At 50.5% G+C, this 23,684-nt stretch overlaps 2 protein-coding genes across 4 annotated transcripts; both read left to right on the top strand.

The window, feature by feature from the left end:
- The first annotated feature begins 19,996 nt into the window (after positions 1-19,996).
- LOC136550291 (putative cell wall protein) lies at positions 19,997-20,776 on the top strand. The gene has a single exon (XM_066541818.1). The coding sequence runs from the start codon at positions 20,124-20,126 to the stop codon at positions 20,460-20,462; it is 339 nt and encodes a 112-aa protein (XP_066397915.1). The 5' UTR covers positions 19,997-20,123; the 3' UTR covers positions 20,463-20,776.
- Positions 20,745-23,681, top strand: LOC136550290 (caffeoylshikimate esterase-like). Of its 3 annotated transcripts, none has more exons than XM_066541815.1 (3): positions 20,745-20,877; positions 21,013-21,103; positions 22,677-23,681. In XM_066541815.1, the coding sequence occupies exons 1-3, from the start codon at positions 20,828-20,830 to the stop codon at positions 23,679-23,681; spliced, it is 1,146 nt and encodes a 381-aa protein (XP_066397912.1). In that variant the 5' UTR covers positions 20,745-20,827. The 3 variants fall into 3 exon arrangements, with proteins under 3 accessions (XP_066397912.1, XP_066397914.1, XP_066397913.1); XM_066541817.1 differs by having other exon boundaries at positions 20,835-20,877; positions 21,013-21,815; XM_066541816.1 differs by lacking the exon at positions 20,745-20,877 and having other exon boundaries at positions 20,921-21,815.
- The last annotated feature ends 3 nt before the right edge of the window (positions 23,682-23,684 follow it).

Below are 23,684 nucleotides of genomic sequence, written 5' to 3'. Positions count from 1 at the left end.
AGTGGAGACCACTCGATTAGTTGCCGCAATGTAAAGCAGGAGGGTTTTGTCTTCTTTGGGAGCAGTGAGGACCGGAGGTGATGTAAGGAATTGTTTCAGCTGTGTAAAGGTAGCGTCTGCTTCCTCTGACCACTCAAACTTCTCGGATGCTTTGAGCAGCTTGAAAAATGGTAGTCCTTTTTCGCCTAATCTTGATATGAAATGACTGAGGGCAGCCATGCATTCAGTAAGCTTCTGAACATCCTTCACCTTTTTGGGCGGCTTCATGTCTAAGATAGCTTTTATCTTCTCTGGGTTAGGGTGTATGCTGTCATGACTGACGACATTGCCGAGCAATATACCATATGGAATACCAAAGATGCACTTCCTTGGGTTTAATTTCCATTGGAATGTGTTAAGGGCTGCAAATATACGTTCCAAGTTGCCAACAAGGGTGTATGCTTCCTTGGTTTTAACAACTACATCATCAACATAAGCCTCGATGAGGTCGTCTTTTATCTCGTCTTTGAGGTAGGCCTATATGGCGCGTTGGTAGGTAGTCACGGCGTTCTTGAGCCCGAACGACATGGTCGTGTAGCAGTAGGCGCCGAAGGGTGTGATGAAGGATGTCTTGATCTGGTCATCCTTTTTTAGAGCGATCTAGTGATAACTAGAGTAGCAATCGAGAAAGGAAAGCAACTCGCAACCGGCAGTTGAATCTATGACCTCATCTATGCGAGGTAAGTTGAAGGGGTCTTTAGGGTAATGTTTGTTGAGATCAGTGTAATCAACGCACATTCTCCATTCATTATTCTTTTTGCATATAAGAACCGGGTTGGCTAACCACTCCAGATGATACACTTCTTTGATAAATCTGGCTACCAAAAGCTGTGTAACTTATACCCTAATAGCCTCATTTTTGTCACTAGTGAGCCATCATAGCTTCTGCTTGATAGGTTTGGCCTCGCAGGTGTAAGCTACGTATACGTTGCCCCTGAGAGTTAGAACCCCCTTCTCAGTAGGCATCTTGAGCACCAAATACCTATAGTGAGGTATGGCCAAGAACTTGGTGAGTGCTGGTCGGCCAAGGATAGCATGGTAGGTGCCTTCAAAGTTGGCAACCATGAAGTTGACGTAGTCGGTGTGGAAGTGGACTAGGGTACCAAATTGCATAGGTAGCGTGATCTGCCCGAGAGGTGTGGAGCTCTGTCTAGGGAGAACACCCCAGAACTGTGCCTCATATGGCTTGAGATCAGCCTAAGTTATCTTTAGGGCTGGCAAACTGTTCTTGAATAGTATATCGATGGAACTACCGCCATTAATCAGCACTCTATCGAACTGAACCTTGTTGATACAAGGATCGAGAACTAGAGGAAAATGCCCTGGCTTAGGTATTGCAGCCCATTGGTCCTTTCTGCTGAAGGAGATCTCACGGTGAGACCAAGGAGGGAGCCACAGATCAGTGATGAGGTTGTCGGCATTTGCCACATTCAAGCAAGCATGGGCAAGCAGCTTGCGTTCTCATTTGGTCTCGATAGACACTTTGCCCCCAATGATGGTGTGGATGTGATTAGTTGTCTTAACGTACTTGTGATTGGGATCTACGTCTTCATCATTGTTGTCCTCGTTACGCTGCTCCCCTACATCGTTAGGCTTGTCGGATGTATCCGGAGCCTGTTGGCATGTGTAGATAGATTTGAGAACACGACAATTCTCCATGGTATGGTTTGACTTGGGATGGAGTTGGCAGGGTCCTTTCAATGCTTTGGCATAGTCTTCTTCATAGCTGCGATGTCCGCCACCTTTTTTAACGGTGTTGACTTCGCTGTCATCTTCCTGAGCACGCTTGCCCCTATAATCGTCATGGTGATTACGCCGCTGATTACACTGGTCGTGGTGGCCATGGGAATCGTTGCGCTGGTTGCGGCGATCAAAATTGTCATTCTAACCATGGTTGTCGCGGTAGTCGTCGTGGTGTGGGGGGTGGTCGAAGCGTGGAACCCTTGCTACTTCTTTGATGATTATCTTTTTAGCATCATCGGTATCCGCATATTTTTTAGCAGTGGCTAGGAGCGCTGTGATCGATTCAGGTCTTTTGCAGAGGAGCTTGTCCCTTAGGGCATTGTGGAAGCAGAGACCAGTGATGAAAGCTTTGATTGCCTCATTGTTGGAGATTGACGGGACCTTGATGCGCATCTCCGAGAAGCGTCGGATGTACTCGCACAGCGGCTCATCTTTGTGATCTCGAATCCGCTGCAGATCATATTTGTTGCCGGGTTGTTCACAAGTAGCAATAAAGTTGTTGATGAATGCTTAATTGAGCTCTTGTCAAGAATCAAAGTAGTTCACCGGCAAGCTGACCAGCCATTGATGGTCTGCATGGCTGACAGCGACTAGGAAGTAATTAGACATGACGTGCTCGTCAGCCATGGCTGATCTGCACATGGCTTCGTAGAGCATGACCCATAACTCGAGGTTTTCCTTGCCGTCGTACTTCTAGAGTTTTTGGAGCTTGAAGTTTTTGGGCCATATGACTTGGCAAAGGTGAGGAGTAAACTGCTTCAAACCTGGAGGGCCGTGGGTAGTATCATATTCCATACAGCAATATCTTTCGTGGGATGCACAATCGTTGGCTCTTTGGTTAATGCGATCATGTAGATCACATTCTCCGAGGGAATGGTGGAGATTGTTATTGCCGTCATGGTGATCCCGATTGCCACGCTGGTTGACCCTACGACCTTGGTTATCACGGCGATTGTCACGGTTGTCTCGTTGATTGTCGTCCCGGTAGTTGTGGCGGTTGTCATCCCAACCACCATCATGACCACCATTTCCACCTTGACGGTTGTCTAATGGGTCGTTGTTGCGCGAGCCATGTTGGTTGGGTGACTATGGGCGACTTGAGTGCTGGCGACTACGGCTTGATTTGACTGAGACGGACGGAGCCCGGGCTTGGTTTGTAATCTCTATAGTCTGGGCCATAGCAACTATCAGGTAAGCTTGTATATCATCACGAACTGCCTGGATTTCTGGGGTATTAGGTAGTCGTTGCATTGTTGCCATAGCAACAGCTACGTTGGTGCTTGGAGTCCTGAAGACCTACTTGTCCCCTACCCTATCAAAGGCATTGTTAAGATCGCGTGGCTAGACCCTTATGCGTCATGCCTCCTCTTCTGCCTCGGCTTTGGCTTGTCGCCGATTAAACCAGTCAATATTGCGTGCTTTGCGTGCTAGCCTTTCTTGTTCTATTTCGCCAACTGCCGGTGGCTCGTCATTACTGATGACATTGATCAAGTCTTCTTGCCTTGGTGGGAAGGATGGGAATTGTGGGAACCCCAGGGTATGGTCTGGGATATCCAGATCGTATTCAACTCCTTCATTGTCATGATGCTGGAGCTCGGTGTGGACAGAGCCATTAGATGCGATGCCGGATGGGGGGCTTGAGCCGCCCTCTTGAACTATGTGGACTGATCCTTCTTGATACCCCTCAATTCAGACCATGTTGACAAAGTTGCGCAGGCCATAGGGCTGAGCCTGGTAGTTCTCCATCAAGGCTTCGCACTCAGAGAGCCGGAGACCCATCACGGGGGCTGGTCGGCGACGAACAGAGCGCCCTTTAGGAGTAGACATGACCACGAGATCCATACTGAGTCGTGCAGGACGACTGGCCTGAGCTGGTCATGTAGATCTATTGTGGGTACTGGTTACCTGCTCATTAGGTTGATTTTGAATCGAACTTACCAGAGCTAGGGTTTCAGTAAGCTTAGTGCCGACCCGATCGATGGAATCGAGTAGGTCGGTGTTGTCGATCTGCCTCCCTTTGTAGCGAGGAAGCGGACGACAGGTTGTCAGCGTGGCTGAAGACGATGCTGGTGTGGCCGAAGCTAGATCCACCATGGTCAGAGCTGTAGCCAATGCAAGTGAAGCAGTGGTTGACGCAGATTGAATCCACGCCTCCTCCGTGGTCATGGCGATGAAGTTGTCGAAGCCAATGGTCTAGGTGATCTGGCCAATGGTGAACATGAGGCCATTTGGTGTAGCCATGGAACCAGGGATGATGACCATCTTGTTTGTCTAGAGAGCACACACACCCCCTACCTAGCATGCCACTGTCGACAAAATATGGTCGGCATTCTACCTAGGGGTATACCCAAGGTAGTAGATTATCGGCAGACAGATGCGCAAGCTACAAACAAGATGGTGACGCAAGATAGACACGAGGTTTTATCCAGGTTCGGCCGCCGTGAAGGCGTAATACCTATGTCCTATGTCTGATTATATTACTGTATGTCAATGAGAGATGTTTTGAGAGGGGTCCCCTGCTCGCCTTATATAGTCTAGGGAGCAGGGTTATAGATCTAGAAACTAATCCTAACCAGTTACAATTGCCATAAGTGGCCGGGTAAGGATTCCTATTCTAACCGACCAGGATCTTACTTGATCTCCAAGTCTACCTTGATTCCTTGCGTGGGACTCCGAGCAGATTGGCTAGGCCACGCGTCGTCTTCTAGTGGGCCAAACCCCGTGGTCCAGGCCAGCCCAAGCCTAGCCATAAGGGTATAGGGGTTAATACCCCCACAGACGTCCATCACCCACTGGGCAGAGACTTGCTCCGCCACCAACCTTGCATGCGGCAGCAAGCTCTCTGTGATTGATTGGATGTCCTCCATGCTCAGGCCTTCAGCATACCCACTACAGATGGCAGCGAAGTCTAGGTTTGGTTGGTGTGTCACCACCGAAGTCAGCACCCCCGACGCTCCATAGAATAGCCCGCTCCTAATAAGATCCCAAACCGCATCTAGGACCTCCGCTAGCTGGACGGCAGCCGCGCTAGTGCTCGGCACCGACCCAGAGACTTCCGAGACAATGAGCTAGGCAATGTTGCAGATCTGGTCAAGATCCCCCTTGAGAGCATGACGCTCTTCATGGGACTTGGCTAGCTCCTCTACATTTCGACTGAAGGTCGCCTTGATCGTCTCTAGGTCCCGCTCCAGCGCCTTCACCCTTCCACCCAGCTCTGAAAGAAGAGCGACAAGCTTAGAAATAGGCTGAAGGGAGAACCAACACAACAAAAAATAGAAAAGGTATGTACCGACACGAAAGTTCTCAAGGGTGGAGAGATCCTCCGCTTGTCGGGCCACCTACTTGCGCAGCTGGGCGCTCACATCCTCCATCCCCATCACCCGGCCCCAGAGCGTGAGCACCTCCCAGTCCACCTCTGACCAAGCCTTTCGCTCTGCCTCTAGGGCGATCCGCTCCGATGCCAAGACGTTCCGCTCCAGCTCAAGGGTCTCCAAGGATTTCTGGAGCACCACCTCGGTCTTCGCTAGGGATGTCCACAACTCCACCTCAGCCTCCGCCTGGCAGGCCTTCGCCACCTCGAGCCCTTGCTCGGCGGTAGTCGCCCGCTCGGCTACACGCTACCCTTCCACCCACACTGTGGTTGCCTTGGCCGCCTGATCCTAGGATTCGCGACGAGCGAACGCTAGCTGACTCTTGAGGTTAGCCATCCGGGCATGCTTTGTTCGGAGAAAGCGGGACTTGTGGGACAACATCCCCTTCAGACTCTACAAAAAACAAGCATGCTAAGGCAACCAACAAAAGATTCAGAGGTCAAGGACAAGCACGTGAAACTCACCTCCATGGCGAGCTGCAGGTCGACCTCAACTAACTGCTGAGCGGACTTAACCTGCTCCTAGACGTCTCCGAGCTTCGTGTACAGGTTGGCGAGTTTGGACACTGCAGCGTGCCCTTGCTCCCCAAGAATGTCCTAGAGCTAACACTCCTGGGAATCCCAGAGGACGAACCGCACCTTTGCTGGGTCCTCAGGGCAGGGCCACTCCATATCACCCTCTGGTGGCCTGCCGGAGGGCCCAACCTCTAACCGGACCACCGCCAGCTCCCGCGACGACACCGGCGGCTCCGCCATATATATATATATATATATATATATATATATATATATATATATATATATATATATATATATATATATATATATATATATATATATATATATATATACACACACACACACACACACAAGTGGGTTTCATTCAACTCCTTAAAACTTAATGCACAATTATAATTTAAACTGTAGAAAAGTAGGGGTTATGCACCGGGGCTTGCCTGGGTAAGATATAACCAAAAGTTAGTATTTACATCTCCAGATCATCCACCATCAACTAAATAGAAGGCCCATTGCATCAGCTCCTACAGAGCACACCATTACACCATCTTTGGATTCCCAATCATCCTTCAATTGATCCGTTGATCCATCATGTTACCTATATGATATGCAATGCGATGCAATGCAAAGACATAATTAATCGACTGCAATCGTGACTCGTAAAATACATCGTACGCCTCTCGAGTTAACGGGCTAGTTCTAATGACGACCATACTTAGGCTACATATACACGTTGTCGGATAAGGTGTTATTTCTCAACAATAATTTTAGTTATATAAACCAAGGTGTTTCTTTATTTTATTCTATCAATTTAATCATTATTTGAAATAGGGCATCATTATCTATTTAGCAAACTAATTATTCCAGAGCTACAAAAATTACAGTGAGTACCTAATATTGCTAGGAGCCTACCATATAGATTTCAGATTCAACACTATTACCAATTTATCACAACAATTCCTATAAATTTATATTTTTACAATATTAAGTACCTTAAATTAATTACATAGCTTCCGAGAATATTATCACACTATGTGAATAAAATACACCCCTAGGTAGATCATGATTTTAGGAACTCGACAAAACTAGTTTCATCATTTTTGGATACCTATGCAATTTTATATTGATTTCACAATTTTATTTACGAACTAAATTAACAAATACTCTAGAAACTAAAGAAGGTGGCCAGTCATTAAAATAGCCCAACGGACGTGTGGCCCCAATCATGACCCATGATTGGCAACTAGCCTGGACCGAGGGCGTGCACGTGGCCCAGCAAACCAGGCACGGGCCACAGGTCGGCCCAAGCGGCGTGGCCCAGTCGGTTTTGTCTTTAAAACCGGTGCGACAAAGTACGCATGCACTATGCTGTGGATCGAGTCTGCAGGGCGTGGACCGGTGGAAGTGGGTGCGAGCAGTCCACCGTGGACCCAGTCCATATGTGAAGAGGTTAGTATTGGTGTATTTCCATTGTATTTCTGGAATTCTTTTTCTAAAGGAAAACAGCCATAAATCGCGCATGATGTCGGAGTGACATCATCAAGCTAACAAGCCAAAGCTAACAAGCGAGCACGGTCGGCTGCTTGCTCGCCAGAGTCGCACATTTGCATGCGTGCGTGCCGGGCAGCAGGGCAGCAGACTTGGGACCCGGTGATGGCTGCGGCGCCATGGACATTACGGCGAGAGTTGGCCGACGCAAAAGCGACTTCGAGCCACAGGGCACGGCAGACGGCGGAACATAGCACAAAACAGAGAGGAGCTCACCATGAGATGGCTGACGAGGTTGGGTGGCCTAGCGAAAGCTTGGGAGGTTCCCGTCCACTTGCATGATGATAACAGTGTCCATGGTGGTGGCGGCAGCGACGTTCCCGACCGGCGGAGCCACCACCAGAAAAACTATGAAGATGGAATGTGAGGGACATCAAGGAGGACCCAAACGAGGTCAAGATCAAGGATAAAGTGATCGAAGAGGGTGTGACCAAGGCGGCGCTCGGTTCGGCGAGCTCGGTGGCCGGCGACAGGGAAGACGGCTCGCATTTGCTCACCGCTCAACGATAACTCGTAGGGCTTGATCTAGAGGCTAGCTAAGGACCCATCGTGGATGCAAGTAATTGGAGGGAGGCGTGGCAGCTCGGAGCTCTGCTCGACCATAGCGGCCATGGCAGCGTCTGCGGCCGCGAGCTGTAGCGCGAGCAAGATGTGGATGGGGAGGGCGAGGTGTTCCACTTAAGCATGGCAAGGCATGGGCAGCACAGTTAGGGGGCAGCGCGTGGCAAGGACGCGGCACGGGCAGCCGCATGAGGCCAGCACGGATGGGCAATGAGCACAACAGTGCGATGATGTCCTTGGACGTGCTAGGCACGGTGCGCGGATGGCACGACACTGTAGTCGACCTTGACAGCGGGTCAGCCGGCCATGTCTGAAGGACGAGAGCAGGCCAACGAGGAAGCAAGCTCGCGTGGTCATCTACATGTCTAGTACAACAGCAGCAGTACCAAGCAGAGAAACAAACACGTAGAGGCAGGCAAGGACACACAACACCAGAGACAGACAAGACCGAGGCCGGCGCAGGCAGCGAAGGTAGCACGAAGGAGGGACACATCATACACACGCCAGAGTACTGACTACTAGAAAGTAAAACTCGAGCGCTACACATACTAGCAGCCTGTTTAGTTGGGGGGAAAGTTGGAAGTTGGCTACTGTAGCACTTTCATTTTTATTTGGCAATTAGTGTTCAATCATGGACTAATTAGGCTCAAAACGTTCGTCTCACGATTTCCAACCAAACTGTGCAATTAGTTTTTTTCGTCTACATTTAATGCTCCATGCATGTATCGCAAGATTCGATGTGATGGCTATTGTAGCACTTTTTGGGAAGTTTTTTTTGAACTAAACATGGGCTAGAAATTGCAGCACTGCACACTGCAGAAACGGAAGGACATTGAAAAGACGACACCTGCAAGTATTGAACTCGGCACAGCAGCCACAAAGAATGGTGAACTGTGACCTCCTTGTTAATTCTTCCAAAGTCCTGACGACATTAAATATCTTAGTGATGTATAGATAAGCTATCCTTGAATGGGTGCTGTTGAATTCATTGAACCATCCACGTAAACGCTTTTTGACTATTTTTGCAGCACGTGCTATATCGATATGTTTTCTGGCATATATGTATATATATATGAACAAACCAATGAACTGATCAAAGCAGGTGCATGCAGACCTAAGAAGATCGATTAGAGAGCTAAGCATGCATGCACGTACGTCCAGAGCTAAGCAGAGGTAGCTAGATCAACAAACGAAGCTAGAGAGGGAGAGGCAGCAGGAACACAGCGCAGTCCGAGATGACTCAACTTGGCGGGACGTGAAGGCAGGCAACGGCGCTGCGACAAAGACAATAACGCGATGAGACAATGGAATCAGACTGCGGTACAGTTCCGTTGGTGATATCAAGCAAGCCCGCGTACATGGTGACGTGGTCCGACAACGTGACTCGGATGTGAACAGCGAATTGTTTATAAAAATGGTTTTTCACACTTAATCAAATAAACAAGCCATTCGCCCTTTTATTTGCGATCAAACATACATAAGTCAAATTTTAAAATCCGAGAAAAATCGTTTTAGAAATTTTCTTAGGCCTAAATCGCGGTGCTAAACGAGATCGTAACACCGGGGTGTTACACACCTCCTTCTGAGCGGCCTACCGGGCCACGCCCTCTGAACCCTTGGGGAGGTGCGGCAGGGACTTGTAGTTTTCAAGCCCCTACGGAACGCGTGGCTCCCAATAAAAAAAATAGGAAAATCAGAGGAAGAAGTGCGGACTAAAGAGAAGGGAGCATACCAGGCTGGACACGATCGAGGAGTTGAAAGGCGTGGGCTTCCCTTCGACCCTCTCTTTAGGATTCAGCTGCAGCACCCGGCCAAGGCGACTCGAGACCTCATCGTCCGGTAGATCCTCCAATGACGCACGGTCCATGTCCGACGGGCCGCTATACAACCACATTAGTCGCGTCCTCTCCACCAACGACGCGACCCGGCGATGGTACAGGGTGTGGAACACCCACACCCCATTAAGGCCATGCTTCACGAGCTTTCAAAGCTCCTCCTCGATGACCCTCACCTTATGCTTCTCTGTACGGGCACAACCCCACAACTAGCTATCCCACTTCTCTGGCCTCCCACGCGGTGAACACCAGGAACGGCGCCACCGCCGGATTCCTATAATAAAACCACTCTCCATGCCACCCCCAGTTGGAGTCACAGGGGAGGTACGTGGGATACGAGCCTCCCATGCTCGGCTTCCTCTACAGGGCAAAACCCCCCACCAATGCGATCTCGGCCGAGTTCCCCACCGTCAAGGCCCTCCCAGAGAAGAGCCACCGGAAGAAATCCGCGTGTGGCTCCATCCCGAGGAAAGCCTCGTAGACGGTAACGAAATTGGCAATGTGCAGCACCCCATCGGATTAACGTGCTATAGCTCTAGACCCCACTCATTGAGGAGCCCACGCAGGAACCAGTGCATGGGGTACCCTAACCCATGCTCATGGAAGGTGAGAAACGAAACCACCTCGTCGGGCCGGGGTTGCGGGAACCCTCTAGTGCGCCATCTCCTTCGGTGGCAGAAGGCCTTCAACACCGACTCCATCATGGTGGATAACTTCCAGTCTGACATTTCGCTCTAGGATCGCAGAAGGATCGGTGAGTTCTTCCTTCTTCTCCCTCGCTCTCTCCCCTTTCTTTCCTAGAAACCACCGCAGCTCTCGAGAACACTCACCACAAGAAGGAAGAGGAAAGACGATGACAGATGAGGAACAGGCAAAAGGACGGGTCGAAAACCCTTTCCCCTCTCCTACTTAAGGAAAAGGGAACAATAGTTAGGGAAGGGCGCGCTGATCAGGAGAAGGCAAAGCGACGAAGCGAGGAACTCTCTCTCTCTCTCTTTCCCATTTAATGCAGATGAGACGCACCCTGACCGATGAGGCGTGCCCTGCCCGATGGAAAGACTCCTGATCAGATGGGATGGGGCATGGGCATGGCCCACCACTACCGCATGACCAACCACTACCGCACGCTAGGCACAGGAACCAAAGCGCCACCATACGCGGGTGGCCCCCTGCTTCCCCAGGCCAGACCTGGAAAGACCCAAAGCGAGATCTTCGTCGAGAAAAATCATCGGGCCCCCTGAGTTGATCGAATCACTCAGGATTGACACCGAGAGATAGGTAAGGAGCAAATGGATGCCCCATATAGGCCACGCCGACTCTGTCACGAACGACGAGCATGGGTCCTGGTCAAACATTTCCAACTGAAGCTCTCTGAACCCCGTCACTCAAGCCATCAAGGTGAGCACTACCAACCCCCTCTATTTCCTTACAATCATTTCATACATCCATATGCACATTCATTCCATACGCCCGAACCTCCCGGATGATTCAGGCCCTGAACCGCCCGGGGGCTCGGGAACTAAGCATTGCACGTGTAGCAAAATGCATCACAACATTCCGTGTTGCATCACGAAGCGGTGGTTGCCTCATTTTACATGAGCAACCAATAGAGCTAGGGGAGAAAAACATAGATGAGCTCCATGTGGCCCTCACCCAATTTGGTAGACCGGGTCATCTCAACCTTCTCATTTGATCCTGAACCTCTCGCTAAACCCATAGAAGCTCCATCGAGGGGAGGCCGTTAGGCCACCCGGGTCGGTCTTCGAAATGACCCAGACATCTACCGGGTTGTAGGTAAAGGAGTAGTGGAATGTCACAAGAGGGCTATGTCGACCCCGTCACGAACGACGGACCCAGATTCCACTCGATCACACCTGTTAGCGAACTTACCGAGCGCGTCACTCGAGCCCGAGAGATCGGGACAAGCAACAAAACTCAACCCCTCCGGTTGTGAGGAACCGAGGATTGGGTAACACACACAACTCACACCAACCCCTACTAAGGCCCAACAGGGCTCGGGGGCTTAAGACAAAAAGCCTAGGACTGCGACCCTAAACTCGCCCCTTCTGACTGCGTTCCAAAAACCTAGGTTTGTGACCCCGATCTTGCCCCATCCGGCTACGCTTCCGACTGTGCTCTAAAAACCTAGGTTTGCAACCCTGATCTCACCCCATCTGGCTATGCTTTTGACTATGCTCCAAAAACCTAGGTTTGTGACCCCGATCTCGCCCTATCCGGCTACGCTTTCGACTGTGCTCTAAAAACCTAGGTTTGTGACCCTGATCTCGCCCCATCCGGCTACGCTTCTGACTGCGCTTCAAAAACCTAGGTTTGCGACCCCGATCTCGCCCCATCCGGCTACGCTTCTGACTACGCTCCAAAAACCTAGGTCTGCGACCCCAATCTTGCCCCACGACTCTGACTCACCCGATCCCATGGCATGCATCGACGCCAGGATCAGTGAGCTCTATCTCATCCAAGACTAACTCCCTCGCTTGAACCCACGACGCGCATTGATGCTAGGATCAGTGAGCTCTGTCTTGTCCAAGACTGACTCCCTTGCTCGATTCCACGGCACGCATCAACGCTAGGATCAGTGAGCTCTGTCTCGTCCAAGACTGACTCCCTCGCTCGATCCCACGACGTGCATCGATGCTAAGATCAGTGAGCTCTGTCTCGTCCAAATCCCTTGATTGACTCCCTCGCTCAATCCCACAGCATGCATCGATGCTAGGATCAGTGATCCCTGTCTCATCCAAAACTAACTGCTGCACCCGATCCCACGACACGCATCGACGTTAGGATCAGTGAGCCCTATCTCGTCCAAAACTAACTGCCCTACCCAATCCCATAGCACGCATCGACACCAGGATCAGTGAGCTCTATCTCATCCAAATCTAACTGCCTCACCAGATCCCATGCTGCGCATCAACGCCAGGATCAGTGAGCTCTGTCTTATCCAAATCTAACTGCATCACCTGATCCCACGGTGCGCATCGATGCCAAGATCAGTGAGCTCTGTCTCGTCCAAAACCCTTGACCAACTCCCTCGCTCGATCCATGGCGCGCACCGATGCCAGGATCCATGAGCTCCCTCTCACCCAATCTCTCAAAACGACTAAAAACCGCCTCGGCTGCACAACGACGCCTTGGTCGACAAAACTCCATCTCAAACGAAAAAACTACCCCACTAACAACACAGGAAACCCCCTAGACGGTTCTACCCGAACCGCCTAGGGGCTCAGGGGCTACACCCACGGGTGTGCTCGCGTGCACCCACCAGCAAGACAAAAATCACTCGGACAATTCTACCCGAATCACCTAGGGGCTCCTGTCGGGTTCATAAAACCCAGGGTCCCTCGGGGATCGGCTCCCACGCCAAGGCTTGGCCCAAGAGTCCAAAATGATAGGCTAGAAGGGTGGCCCAGTCATCGACCAGAAGGTCTGGCCAAAGAGGAACAGTGCCCGCTCATCGGCTACGTCGACCCACCTCTCCGACCGGAGCGTTCGCTTCGGTTCCAGCCACCTCCGGATGGCCTCTCTGATCGGAAGGTCTGGCCCAAAACACTACTTCCGACTCTGACCCTGTGTCTCTGACCTAGGTTCACAGGAACCTTGCTCATCGCTCTTCTCCAACCCGTGCACTCAGAATCGACCGGAGCCATCCGACCGGGGACGCCCGCTCGGTAGGAACCAAGAGACGTGCGGAGAAAAGCAAGGCAAGGCTCACAAGTCAAAACCACTGTACTAGGGACCATACCCTACACGAAACACTACTCTGCAGCCACCCTAACACAAATAGTATTGTAGGCGCTGACATCTCCCTCTACAGTATTGTAGGCATCACTAAAACTCTCATACGGTAAGGCCCCCCAAGTACCTCTACGCATCGATAGCGGTATGGGCGTCGGGATTTACTGTACCGGGTGAACATAGTGAGACTCCTCACATGCCTCTAGGTATCAAACAGTATTTGCAGGTACCGACGTCTACCATCCCTAAAAAAAGGCAGCACGACCTCCCGCATGCATCTGACATTCTACAGTGACATCAACAGTGTTGTAGGCGCCTACCATTATCTTGTACATGCCAGCGTGGGCAACAAGGCTTGGTAGGCGTGGGCAACAAGGCTCGGTAGCATATGTACCCTCACCCTCTCACTTGTAAAGCCATCCCCTTTATCTATAAAAGGGGACGCGCCCCCTCCAACAAAAAGGAGAGCCCTTCTTGAAGATAACAAGCACCGATCAAGTTCACTAGCTCACGACCACAGAACCGCCAGGTTCGGACTCCAAGCACACATTTGAACACTTACTCATAGCGTAGCTCCCATCTCTCCCGGCCCTTCCGACCAGAGCCGACCGGACCTCCTGTACACCCCTTCTTCCTCCTTCTCATTTGTAACCCCACTGTAAACTTCGAGCACCTGGGCTCAGGAATAAAGTCACTAACCGACCCAAACTGGACATAGGGTACATTTCTTGAACCAGTATAAATCATGTGTCATTGAGTGCTATGCCACCTCCGATCACAACGTACGGCAAAACTACAAATATTCACTAGTTGGTCACTTTCTGCACCGACAGGTCCTGTTCAGCTAGCTGGAAAAACGGCTGATGCTGATCCTAATTGTTATGAGAGAAAAACATTGTTATTTCGTTGAAATGGTACTACTGATAAGTTGAAGCGAACAGGGCCCATGGTTGGTTGTGTTCAGTTAATTGGATGAAGTTGGATGGGAGATGATCACGGTCCAGCTTTTGAAGTTGTTTGTTGGTTCATGGGCAGTGTAGACGGCATGAATCATGCCTAGAGAATATTTTGCGAGATACTGGATGAGCATATACAAAAAAAAATGATTGGACAAGGCTATACCTTTGCTAACCTTTATCATTAGTTATTGATTAGTGACAATTAGTCCAATTTATAGTTAGTAGTAATTACTATGCAAGATTAGCGTCGATATTAGTGTTGATTATGGATCAATAGTTTATTTATTGTTAATTAGTGTTGATTAGATCAAGACTAATAAAAATAAATGAATTCTCGTCCCATCCACCGCCGCATCCATGATCCATCACCCAAACAAAAAAAAATCTAGCTTATTCCATCCTGACAACCAAACACTTAATATAGATGGTCTCACACCTCGTTCCATTTAACTTTATCCTCCAAAAGCTCAACCAAACCAACTAGCATAAGATTGTGTCAATTTCATTTATACTACAGATCAGAGAAAAAGGTCGATCTATCATATATCTTCTTAATTAAATGTCATAGCTATGTAATTGTTTTTTCCCTTAAGCCATCACTTGGAATTATCGAGCAGCTATTTACTCCCATGCATGTGTATCAGTGTCAATCCATATGTATTAGAGTGTTTGATGTAGAATTTAAATATGGATTGAGGTGAATACATAGATATCCAAACAAGACTTTATATATTGACCGGTAAGAAGTATGAACAAAGATACATGAGGTTCTTGTGCGCAAGGACGGGTGATCTTGCATGGTTGTCGCTAGATCGATGGATTGACCATTGCACGGCTCGACGATCATCTGTGATTAGTGCCGACTGCCGAGAATTTTTATTTTATTTTTAACACTTTTTGTAAACTAATTTTAAATCTAACGTTGTTGTTTTTTCAAAACTAACACTTTTGGCCGCGCCTATTACCATGGCGCGGCGGAAAGCCTGTGCCGCGCCATGCATGGTGGCACTGCGGGTGGCTGACGTGGCGACGACCACAAATGCAGACCGGTGACATGGCAGGGCCGCGCCATGGAGCATGGCGCGGTAGTACCTGGACGTAGACAGAAGATCGGTTGCTGTCGGTGAGGATCGACAGCGACGCGACCATGGACCCCGTGAAATTTTTTAACACTTTTTGTAAACTAATTTTAAATCTAACACTATTTTTTTTAAAACTAACACTTTTTTACCCCTCGCCGGTGGGCTCCGACCAGGTGCTCTAGTCCGACATGAGGTCGCGCAGCACGGTCGACTACTGCTCATCTAACGAGGGTGCCTTCTTCAGCGATTTCGTGGCGGCGATGACCAAGCTCGGGAGGATCGGGGTCAAGACGTCGAGATACGCCGGGACTACCGGTTCCCAAATTAGTTGCTACTTAATCTCACCGGTAGTGCTGCCGCGACGTATTGAAACGAATATGAAGCAAATAAATGAAGTCCGTGCGCAAGTTGATAAGCTGCCACATAACATTTTCATTGGTTTGACATAAGTTTGACATAACATAACCAACTAAGCCTGCAAGTTTCGGACGCCAATATTCGTTCGACCTAACAAACTAAGACCTAGGAGTGTAAGGATCCCTCGAACGCCTCTGTCTCTTCGGATTTGTTGGCAACCCATTAGGAGTGTAGCCAACGTCGGTGTGGTTGCGTTGCCGGTACGTACGGCTCGTACCCTACAAGTATATGATATGCATGATTACTTATAATCTTTATGATCGTTAGTTCATAGAGCCTACGTATTTAAAGAAACTACCTTTGTTAGTATATGTGAGGCTTCTTGGGTACCAAGCGGGGCACCACCTAGCTGAGACATGTCGATCTCATCCTGCGGCCAATTGTCCCACTGGTCATGCTGTCTGCGAAAGCCCGGGGGGTCGTCGTTGTCCTCGGTTGCAGGATCCTTCCTAGCGCTATGATGTGGTGGTGTACGCACTGCGGAAGTGGCACCTATCACCGGCTGAGAAGAGCCAGCCGGTGTCCTCAAAAAGGCTGAAGACCTACCACCCGACCGCGTCGGGAGTGGCGGTTCCACCCAAGGAGTGTCCATGCAGCTCAGCTTCTGAGCTAGCTTCCTGCAGCTCTTCTTCACCTTCTACATAAATAGACGTTAAAGTTGGTACATTTTCCAAATGCATATACACTAAAAAAATATTTTCGAAACGGACAAGTTTATGTTTACCTCCACAAAAGCCTCGAGAACGCCTGTCCCCTGCCCTCTAGACTCATGAAGCTGGAACGCTGCTTCATTGGACATCCTTGACAATTGTGTCGCCTGGGTATAGAAACGTGGTTGGATAATTTTAGTACACATACTTGTCTGACTCATCCCTAGTGACAGGACTCAGATAGTACTCGAGCTTCGGAGCATCCCAAGGACACCAATGCATCTGAACATTTCGTAATTGAGTTAGGTTTGTGATATAGTGTACATCGAACAAGACACATGCATGATAGTAAAGAGAGCGTAACCTAGTGCTGTGTCAGGACATCGAGACCGTTCGTGTACTCCCTATACTTATGCCTCGTATTTCCTCTAACTAACTCTACTTCCGTCTAGATATATAGAGCTGTAGGGAGTGTATCATGCCCGTTTCATTGCTGCATTGAACACGATAATGAATTAGCCATTAATAATTTCATTATATGTAACTGCCTCGAAGAATATAGTGAATCGAAGTACTTACTGGTAAACCGGTATTAAGGGGCCTCCCAACGGGCCGTCGTTCCCAACACCAAACCTGGAGTAGGTAGGAGCAACCTCCAAGGTTCGCATACCCTGAGGTGCGACGGCAGGCAACACATAGCTGCTGATATGTCCATGCTAGGACTACGTTGCCCCAGCTGTACTCCGCTATGTTCTCCCACGGCTGGCGTAGTATGTCAAGGAAGATCCAGCTGATGGTGTTGCCCGAGGCATCTGGGAAGAGGAAAGCACCGAGGAAGTGCTAGAGCCACACTCTAGCGAACCTGTCGATCTAAGCCTCCTCAACCTGTGGGTCCAAGTAATCAAAGCGCTCTGTGATCCAGGACGACGAAACACCAGAACTTTTCCTGAAATTCATCAAAGAAAATAAGATCCGATGGCTGCAGGAAAGCAATGCTAGTATTAAATAGGCTTGAATTGCTCACTTATTTTTCTTTGAAACATCGTCGTCCAGTGGAAGAAAGCCAGTGAACTGAGCCACCAGCTCCCTCCAGTGATCGTTGTCAACTATACCCGTCACTGGAAGTCCTTCCAACCGAAGGCCAAAGATAGCCTTCACGTCCTGCATGGTCAAGGTCATCCCGCCGCAAGGTAGGTGAAATGTTTGGGTCTCAAGCCTCCACCTATTATAAGAATATAACGATTGTTAGTTGACTCAAATTTGTTATAAGAATGTTTATGTAAAAAAAAGACACTCGCACCTGTCTACAGCTGCACTAAGTAGTGCTGGGTCAAGGAGCGAAAGACCATGGTTGACAACACAAACAAGCTCGAGGAAGTCGGCACGCCGTATATACGACGCGTAACGCTCGTCCCACTAGTGCGCCGTGGTGTGCGTGCGGGGCCTCAAAGGAGGCAAGGCCACCTCTGCGTCGGAATTACTCAAGATGTGTGCTCGGTGCTGGTTATCGTACTCCACCTCAAGAATGGGATACAATGAGTGTTGCGTGGGAGGGGCCATACTGTTACAAATTGATAAACAAAAGGTTAGAGTATTCAAATTAACAATATTCAAATTAACATTATGTAGCATTGCAAAATTTGAACTACTTGTTATGCAATACGAACACAATATGAAAGCACATGTATATATTCAAAGTAACATTAACAAACATATTAAACAACTTCACTAAGAAAATAAGCATTTGACAAAACTTCATCAAGTCATCCAAATCGACGTATCACGCACTACTAAGTACCGACACTTGAAAACTAGTATCTATACCTAAAATCCCTAACTAAATAACTAACTATAAACTAAATAATAAATACATAATCAATCCCTAAACCCAAAATCCTAACTAACAGTAACCTAAACCCTAACTACCTAACCAAATCTTAACTATACTACAACACACAACCTCAAACCTAAAAACTACCTACCTGAACAAACAAATTCACTAACCTAACTATCTTAAATCACTAACCCTAACTATCCCAAATCACTAACAATCCTAAATCAATAACAATCATAAAACCCTAACTATCCTAAATCACTAACCTAACTATCCTAAATCACTAACTATCCTAAATCAATAATAATCATAATAACATGAAATCGAGAGGGAAGTACCTTGATATGAGCGGGCAGCCGTGACGCGCCGGCGTTCGTGGCGCGGCGGGAGTGGGCGGGCGCGTGCGGGCGCTGGCGGCGGGGCGCTGCGCGGCGTGCGGGCGGGCGGGCTGGCGGGCGGGCAGGCGGGCGGGCTCGCTCGCTCACGATATTTATCTGGCCCTGTCGCGCCATTCTCCGTGCGCGCGGCACTGCCGTGCCAAGATCGGTGGCGCGGCAGGCCCTGCCACGTCACCGGTCAGCATTTATGGTCGTCGCCACGTCAGCCACCCGTCGTGCCACCGTGCATGGCGCGGCACAGACTTTTCGCCGCGCCATAGCAATAGGCGCGGCCAAAAGTGTTAGTTTTGAAGAAAAAAAACAGTGTTAGATTTAAAATTTGTTTACAAAGTGTTAAAAAAATTCACTGCCGAGACCCCAAAATTAGGTGGAGTCCGTTCCACCGCGAGCTGGACTCGGTGGAGTGTCTAGATTAGAGAGTGACAGTCCTGTCCAGGTAGTTGCTCTAAAAGACAGTTTTGAAGCTTACATTACATGCATGTCGTAGCTAATGATAATCCTCGGTGCAGCAGACACTGCAGCTAGTACAGTGTACAGCACAACAGTAATCATGTTTCCTGATGAGACAACTGAACCGAACCGAAAGAGTGGACGTCATCTGATCATCTCTGTGTTTGGATTGTATCAATGCTAGACAGTATGAGCGCCTGGGTGATGGTCAGTACCAGCGGAGCTACGTCTACGTACGCTAATCAGCCCATCAGTACCGGCCGATTATTGGAATCCTCAATCCTGGGCATCAGGCCGAAATAAGTAGCCACCCCATATGGACGCCGTCGCCGCCGGCGCCACAATAAAGAGCAGCGTAGAGCCGTAGAGTGGTTGGAAACTAGGCCGCGCGACCGTGACTGCCACCTCCCAATCAATAGCCACGGAAGCGGAAGGGGAGCGCGGCCAGGCCGGGGCCCCGGTCGATGCGGATCCGTCGCCGTCGAACGGTAAGTAGCCAACAACACGCCGACGACGACTCACCTACACGTCCACTAACACGCACGGAATCACGGATCATCCAACGCCGATCCGATCGATCGACCCAGCTCGATCGCACGGCCAACGAACGCCGCTGGCAAAGTGTGGCAGCGTAATGAACGCATGTCGCCTAGCCCGGGAGCGGGAGTGAGGCGTGCCAAGAGGCGGCCGGGCACGAATTAAACGCACCGCCTTTTCCCGCCCCGGCCGCCCGCTCGATCGCTCTCGCTCCACGCCTGACGCCTCCACCGGTCGCGTCATCGTGCTCCCGCTCGTCCGCTCGGCCTATATATGTAAGCCCGGGCGCGGCGTCACCCGGCAGTGTCACACTCACACCACGAAAGCTACAGCAAGTCAGCAACCTACGATCGGTAGATCGATCGACTAGCGATAGTCGCCAGCAGGTAGCTAGCACTAGCAGCAGCAGCAGCAGCCAGCAGATCGTCAGCATGGCCAGGTCGTCGTCAGTTCTGGTCGTCGTCCTCGTGGTTCTGGCCGCAGCAGTGGCGTGCTCCGCGACGCGCCCCGTCCCCACGCAGCAGCAGGCCGTGTCGGCGGCGGCGGAGGACGTGAAGCGGCCGGACACGCTGCACGAGGGGACGGTGCTGATCCCGGGGCTGGGGCGCTACGAGATCGGCAGCCACTACATCCCGGATATCGGCGGGCTGGACCACAGCATCCCCGCCGCCGTCCACGGGCAGTTCATGCCCGGCGCCGACGACACCTGGGTGCCCAACCCCGGCTTCGAGGTCCCCAACCCCTCCCTCCCCGGCGCGGCCACTCCCTGAACACGTACCCCCCCACGCGCCGGCGAAGGTGGCTCTAGTAGCTCGATCAGTCGTCTCGTCTCGCGCCGCCCTTTGAATAATACTCTGCTACGTATAGCTAGCCGTGCTTGCCTTGCTGCATCCACGCATGGATTTGTGTGGTCCGTCCCATGACTCTCTGCAGTTTGTGCTCCAGTGAAGTGTGCACGCGCGATGCGTAGGAAGCATCAGATCTTTGGCCCAGCTGGTCTTGGGAGTACTTATTATTAGCAGCTTGTTTCACGGTCACTATTATTATTATTACAAATAAAGTTTGCTGGATGTAGTTATCATTATCTATCGCTGTCAACTGTGCATTGCCATGCTTCTTTAACGTGAAACAGTGTATGCGGTGCACCAAAACCATATGGGTAGCAGCAGCACGCCTGAAGTTCAGGTAAGCAGCACTGTAAACTGTACTCCTTTTAATTTGGGGACGAAGGACGTGCCCTGTACTCATCTCCGTCCTGTTCTGGCCTTCTGGTGGCCTTAATTTTCTTCAGCTTTAATTAATTTCTTTGTGTGACAAAAGGGGTTGGATGAATAAAGAGCGAGCGGAGGGGATTGGATCAGATACGAGAGGTAGATGTACCTGCCGATCCACCGGATGGACCACCTGTCGGGTGAGCAAAAAAAGATGGGTGCGCCACTGCGGCCATGCCTGTTCTAGTCCGACACCGTCCAGCCGAATTAATTACCACTAACGCTAAGATTTTCGTCCAAAGCATGACTATGAAGATCATGTAGCTCATACATGTTGGATCATATGGGTACCTATGTAACTACTAACTAGACCGGTGCCATAATGTACTCCCTCTCCATTCCTAAATAAATAAATTTCTAAAATTATCTTTTTTTAATGTTTACCCGAATTTATAAAATAGAACATAAATATTTATGACACCAAATGATCATATTGTACAAAATATATTGTGGTGTATCTAATGATACCAATTTAGTGTCATAAATATTGACACTCTTTTCTATAAATTTATGATTTAGTCAAACTTATTTTTTTTACTTAAGACAGCTATAGAAATTGATTTATCCAGGGCAGATGAAGTGAAAATTTTGGTTCCATAGCTGTTCATAAATATGTTGCAAACACATGGATGGATTGCTTCAAGATACATGGGCACTGGGGATGCTGCAGCCCAATAGCACCTGTCCCGGATTGCAAATTGAGCCTAGCTCAGCAAGTGAAACCTATCCACCATGTCAAAGACCCCGTTCGCTGGTCCGAAACTTGGCTGGAAAACACTGTTTCGTCTGAATTGGTGTGAGAGAAAAATACTGTTCCGGCTGAAAAAAGAAGCCGAACAAGCCGAATATGGGGTAAGCCAAACATGACCTTCTTTAGAATTTAACGATGTGTTTTTAATGTTAGGAGACATGGTACTATGATCACTTGATCATTTCGTTAACTTTTTATATCCAGCATGATCGAGCAACATGCACTGCAATTTGCATGCTGCGCAAAGAAAACTGATCCGAGATAGGCGGCCTAAGCACCGGTGTCATGTGCAGCCCACGAATAGGTGATAGGTCGTTGCTAATTGGGCTCTTGTTTGTAGCTACACTATTATCTATTCATACGGCCATCCATTGCTAATTGGGCTCTTTGTTGCGGCTATAGTATTATCTACACCCTTTTTTTTGTGACTGTATTATCTACAGCTTCGGTCCTATCCTACCCATTTTCACACTTTGAAAACGCTCCGTTTAATGGAACTTGTTTTCTGCTAAATTCTGCCACTCCTTCATCAAAAGAAAATAACGCAGATACTGAGAATCAGGTGATGGAGCGACATGGCTCTTATATGCTCTATCTATTCCTAGAATCAATGTTTTTCATCATAGACCAAAAATCAAAAGGTTTATTGGCCCTAATGTCGGTACACGAGTTAATGTTCCCTGCATGGGCCAGCTATGAACGAATAGTATACCACGTGGACCCGTGGGCCGCGGCACGAGCCGTTCCACCTACCCGCAACGAACCGAGCGATTTCCCCGTCCCGCATCCAAACGCCCCCCCTTCCCCTGCCCCGACGCAACTGGCAGCCTAGCAGCGACCAGCGACTCCCCCACTCGCCGGCCACCAGTAGTTCCTTGCTTCCCCATCCACACACACACACCGCCGCACACCAACCCCCCCACGCCAACGTCCGGGACCAAACTCTGATCTCCACCATGCAGGCGGAGGGGGACGCGCCGGCGCCGGCCGTCCACTTCTGGGGCGAGCACCCGGCCACGGAGGCGGAGTTCTACGCGGCGCACGGCGCGGAGGGCGAGCCCTCCTACTTCAGCACGCCCGAGGCGGGCGCCCGGCGGCTCTTCACGCGCGCGTGGAGGCCCCGCGCGCCCGAGCGGCCCAGGGCGCTCGTCTTCATGGTCCACGGCTACGGCAACGACGTCAGCTGGACGTTTCAGTCCACGGCGGTCTTCCTCGCGCGGTCCGGGTTCGCCTGCTTCGCGGCCGACCTCCCGGGCCACGGCCGCTCCCACGGCCTCCGCGCCTTCGTGCCCGACCTCGACGCCGCCGTCGCCGACCTCCTCGCCTTCTTCCGCGCCGTCAAGGCGAGGGAGGAGCACGCGGGCCTGCCCTGCTTCCTCTTCGGGGAGTCCATGGGCGGGGCCATCTGCTTGCTCATCCACCTCCGCACGCGGCCGGAGGAGTGGGCGGGGGCGGTCCTCGTCGCGCCCATGTGCAGGATCTCCGACCGGATCCGCCCGCCGTGGCCGCTGCCGGAAATTCTCACCTTCGTCGCGCGGTTCGCGCCCACGGCCGCCATCGTTCCCACCGCCGACCTCATCGAGAAGTCCGTCAAGGTGCCCGCCAAGCGCATCATTGCAGCGCGCAACCCTGTGCGCTACAACGGCCGCCCCAGGCTCGGCACCGTCGTCGAGCTGTTGCGTGCCACCGACGAGCTGGCCAAGCGCCTCGGCGAGGTCAGCATCCCGTTCCTTGTCGTGCACGGCAGCGCCGACGAGGTTACCGACCCGGAAGTCAGCCGCGCCCTGTACGCCGCCGCCGCCAGCAAGGACAAGACTATCAAGATATACGACGGGATGCTCCACTCCTTGCTATTTGGGGAACCGGACGAGAACATCGAGCGTGTCCGTGGCGACATCCTGGCCTGGCTCAACGAGAGATGCACACCGCCGGCAACTCCCTGGCACCGTGACATACCTGTCGAATAAGCA

This window comes from Miscanthus floridulus, chromosome 4 (genome assembly GCF_019320115.1).
Source record: "Miscanthus floridulus cultivar M001 chromosome 4, ASM1932011v1, whole genome shotgun sequence".
In the NCBI taxonomy this organism is placed as follows: domain Eukaryota; kingdom Viridiplantae; phylum Streptophyta; class Magnoliopsida; order Poales; family Poaceae; genus Miscanthus; species Miscanthus floridulus.
The sequence above is the reverse complement of the archived record's forward strand: the minus strand, read 5'-3'. Positions and strand labels throughout refer to the sequence as shown.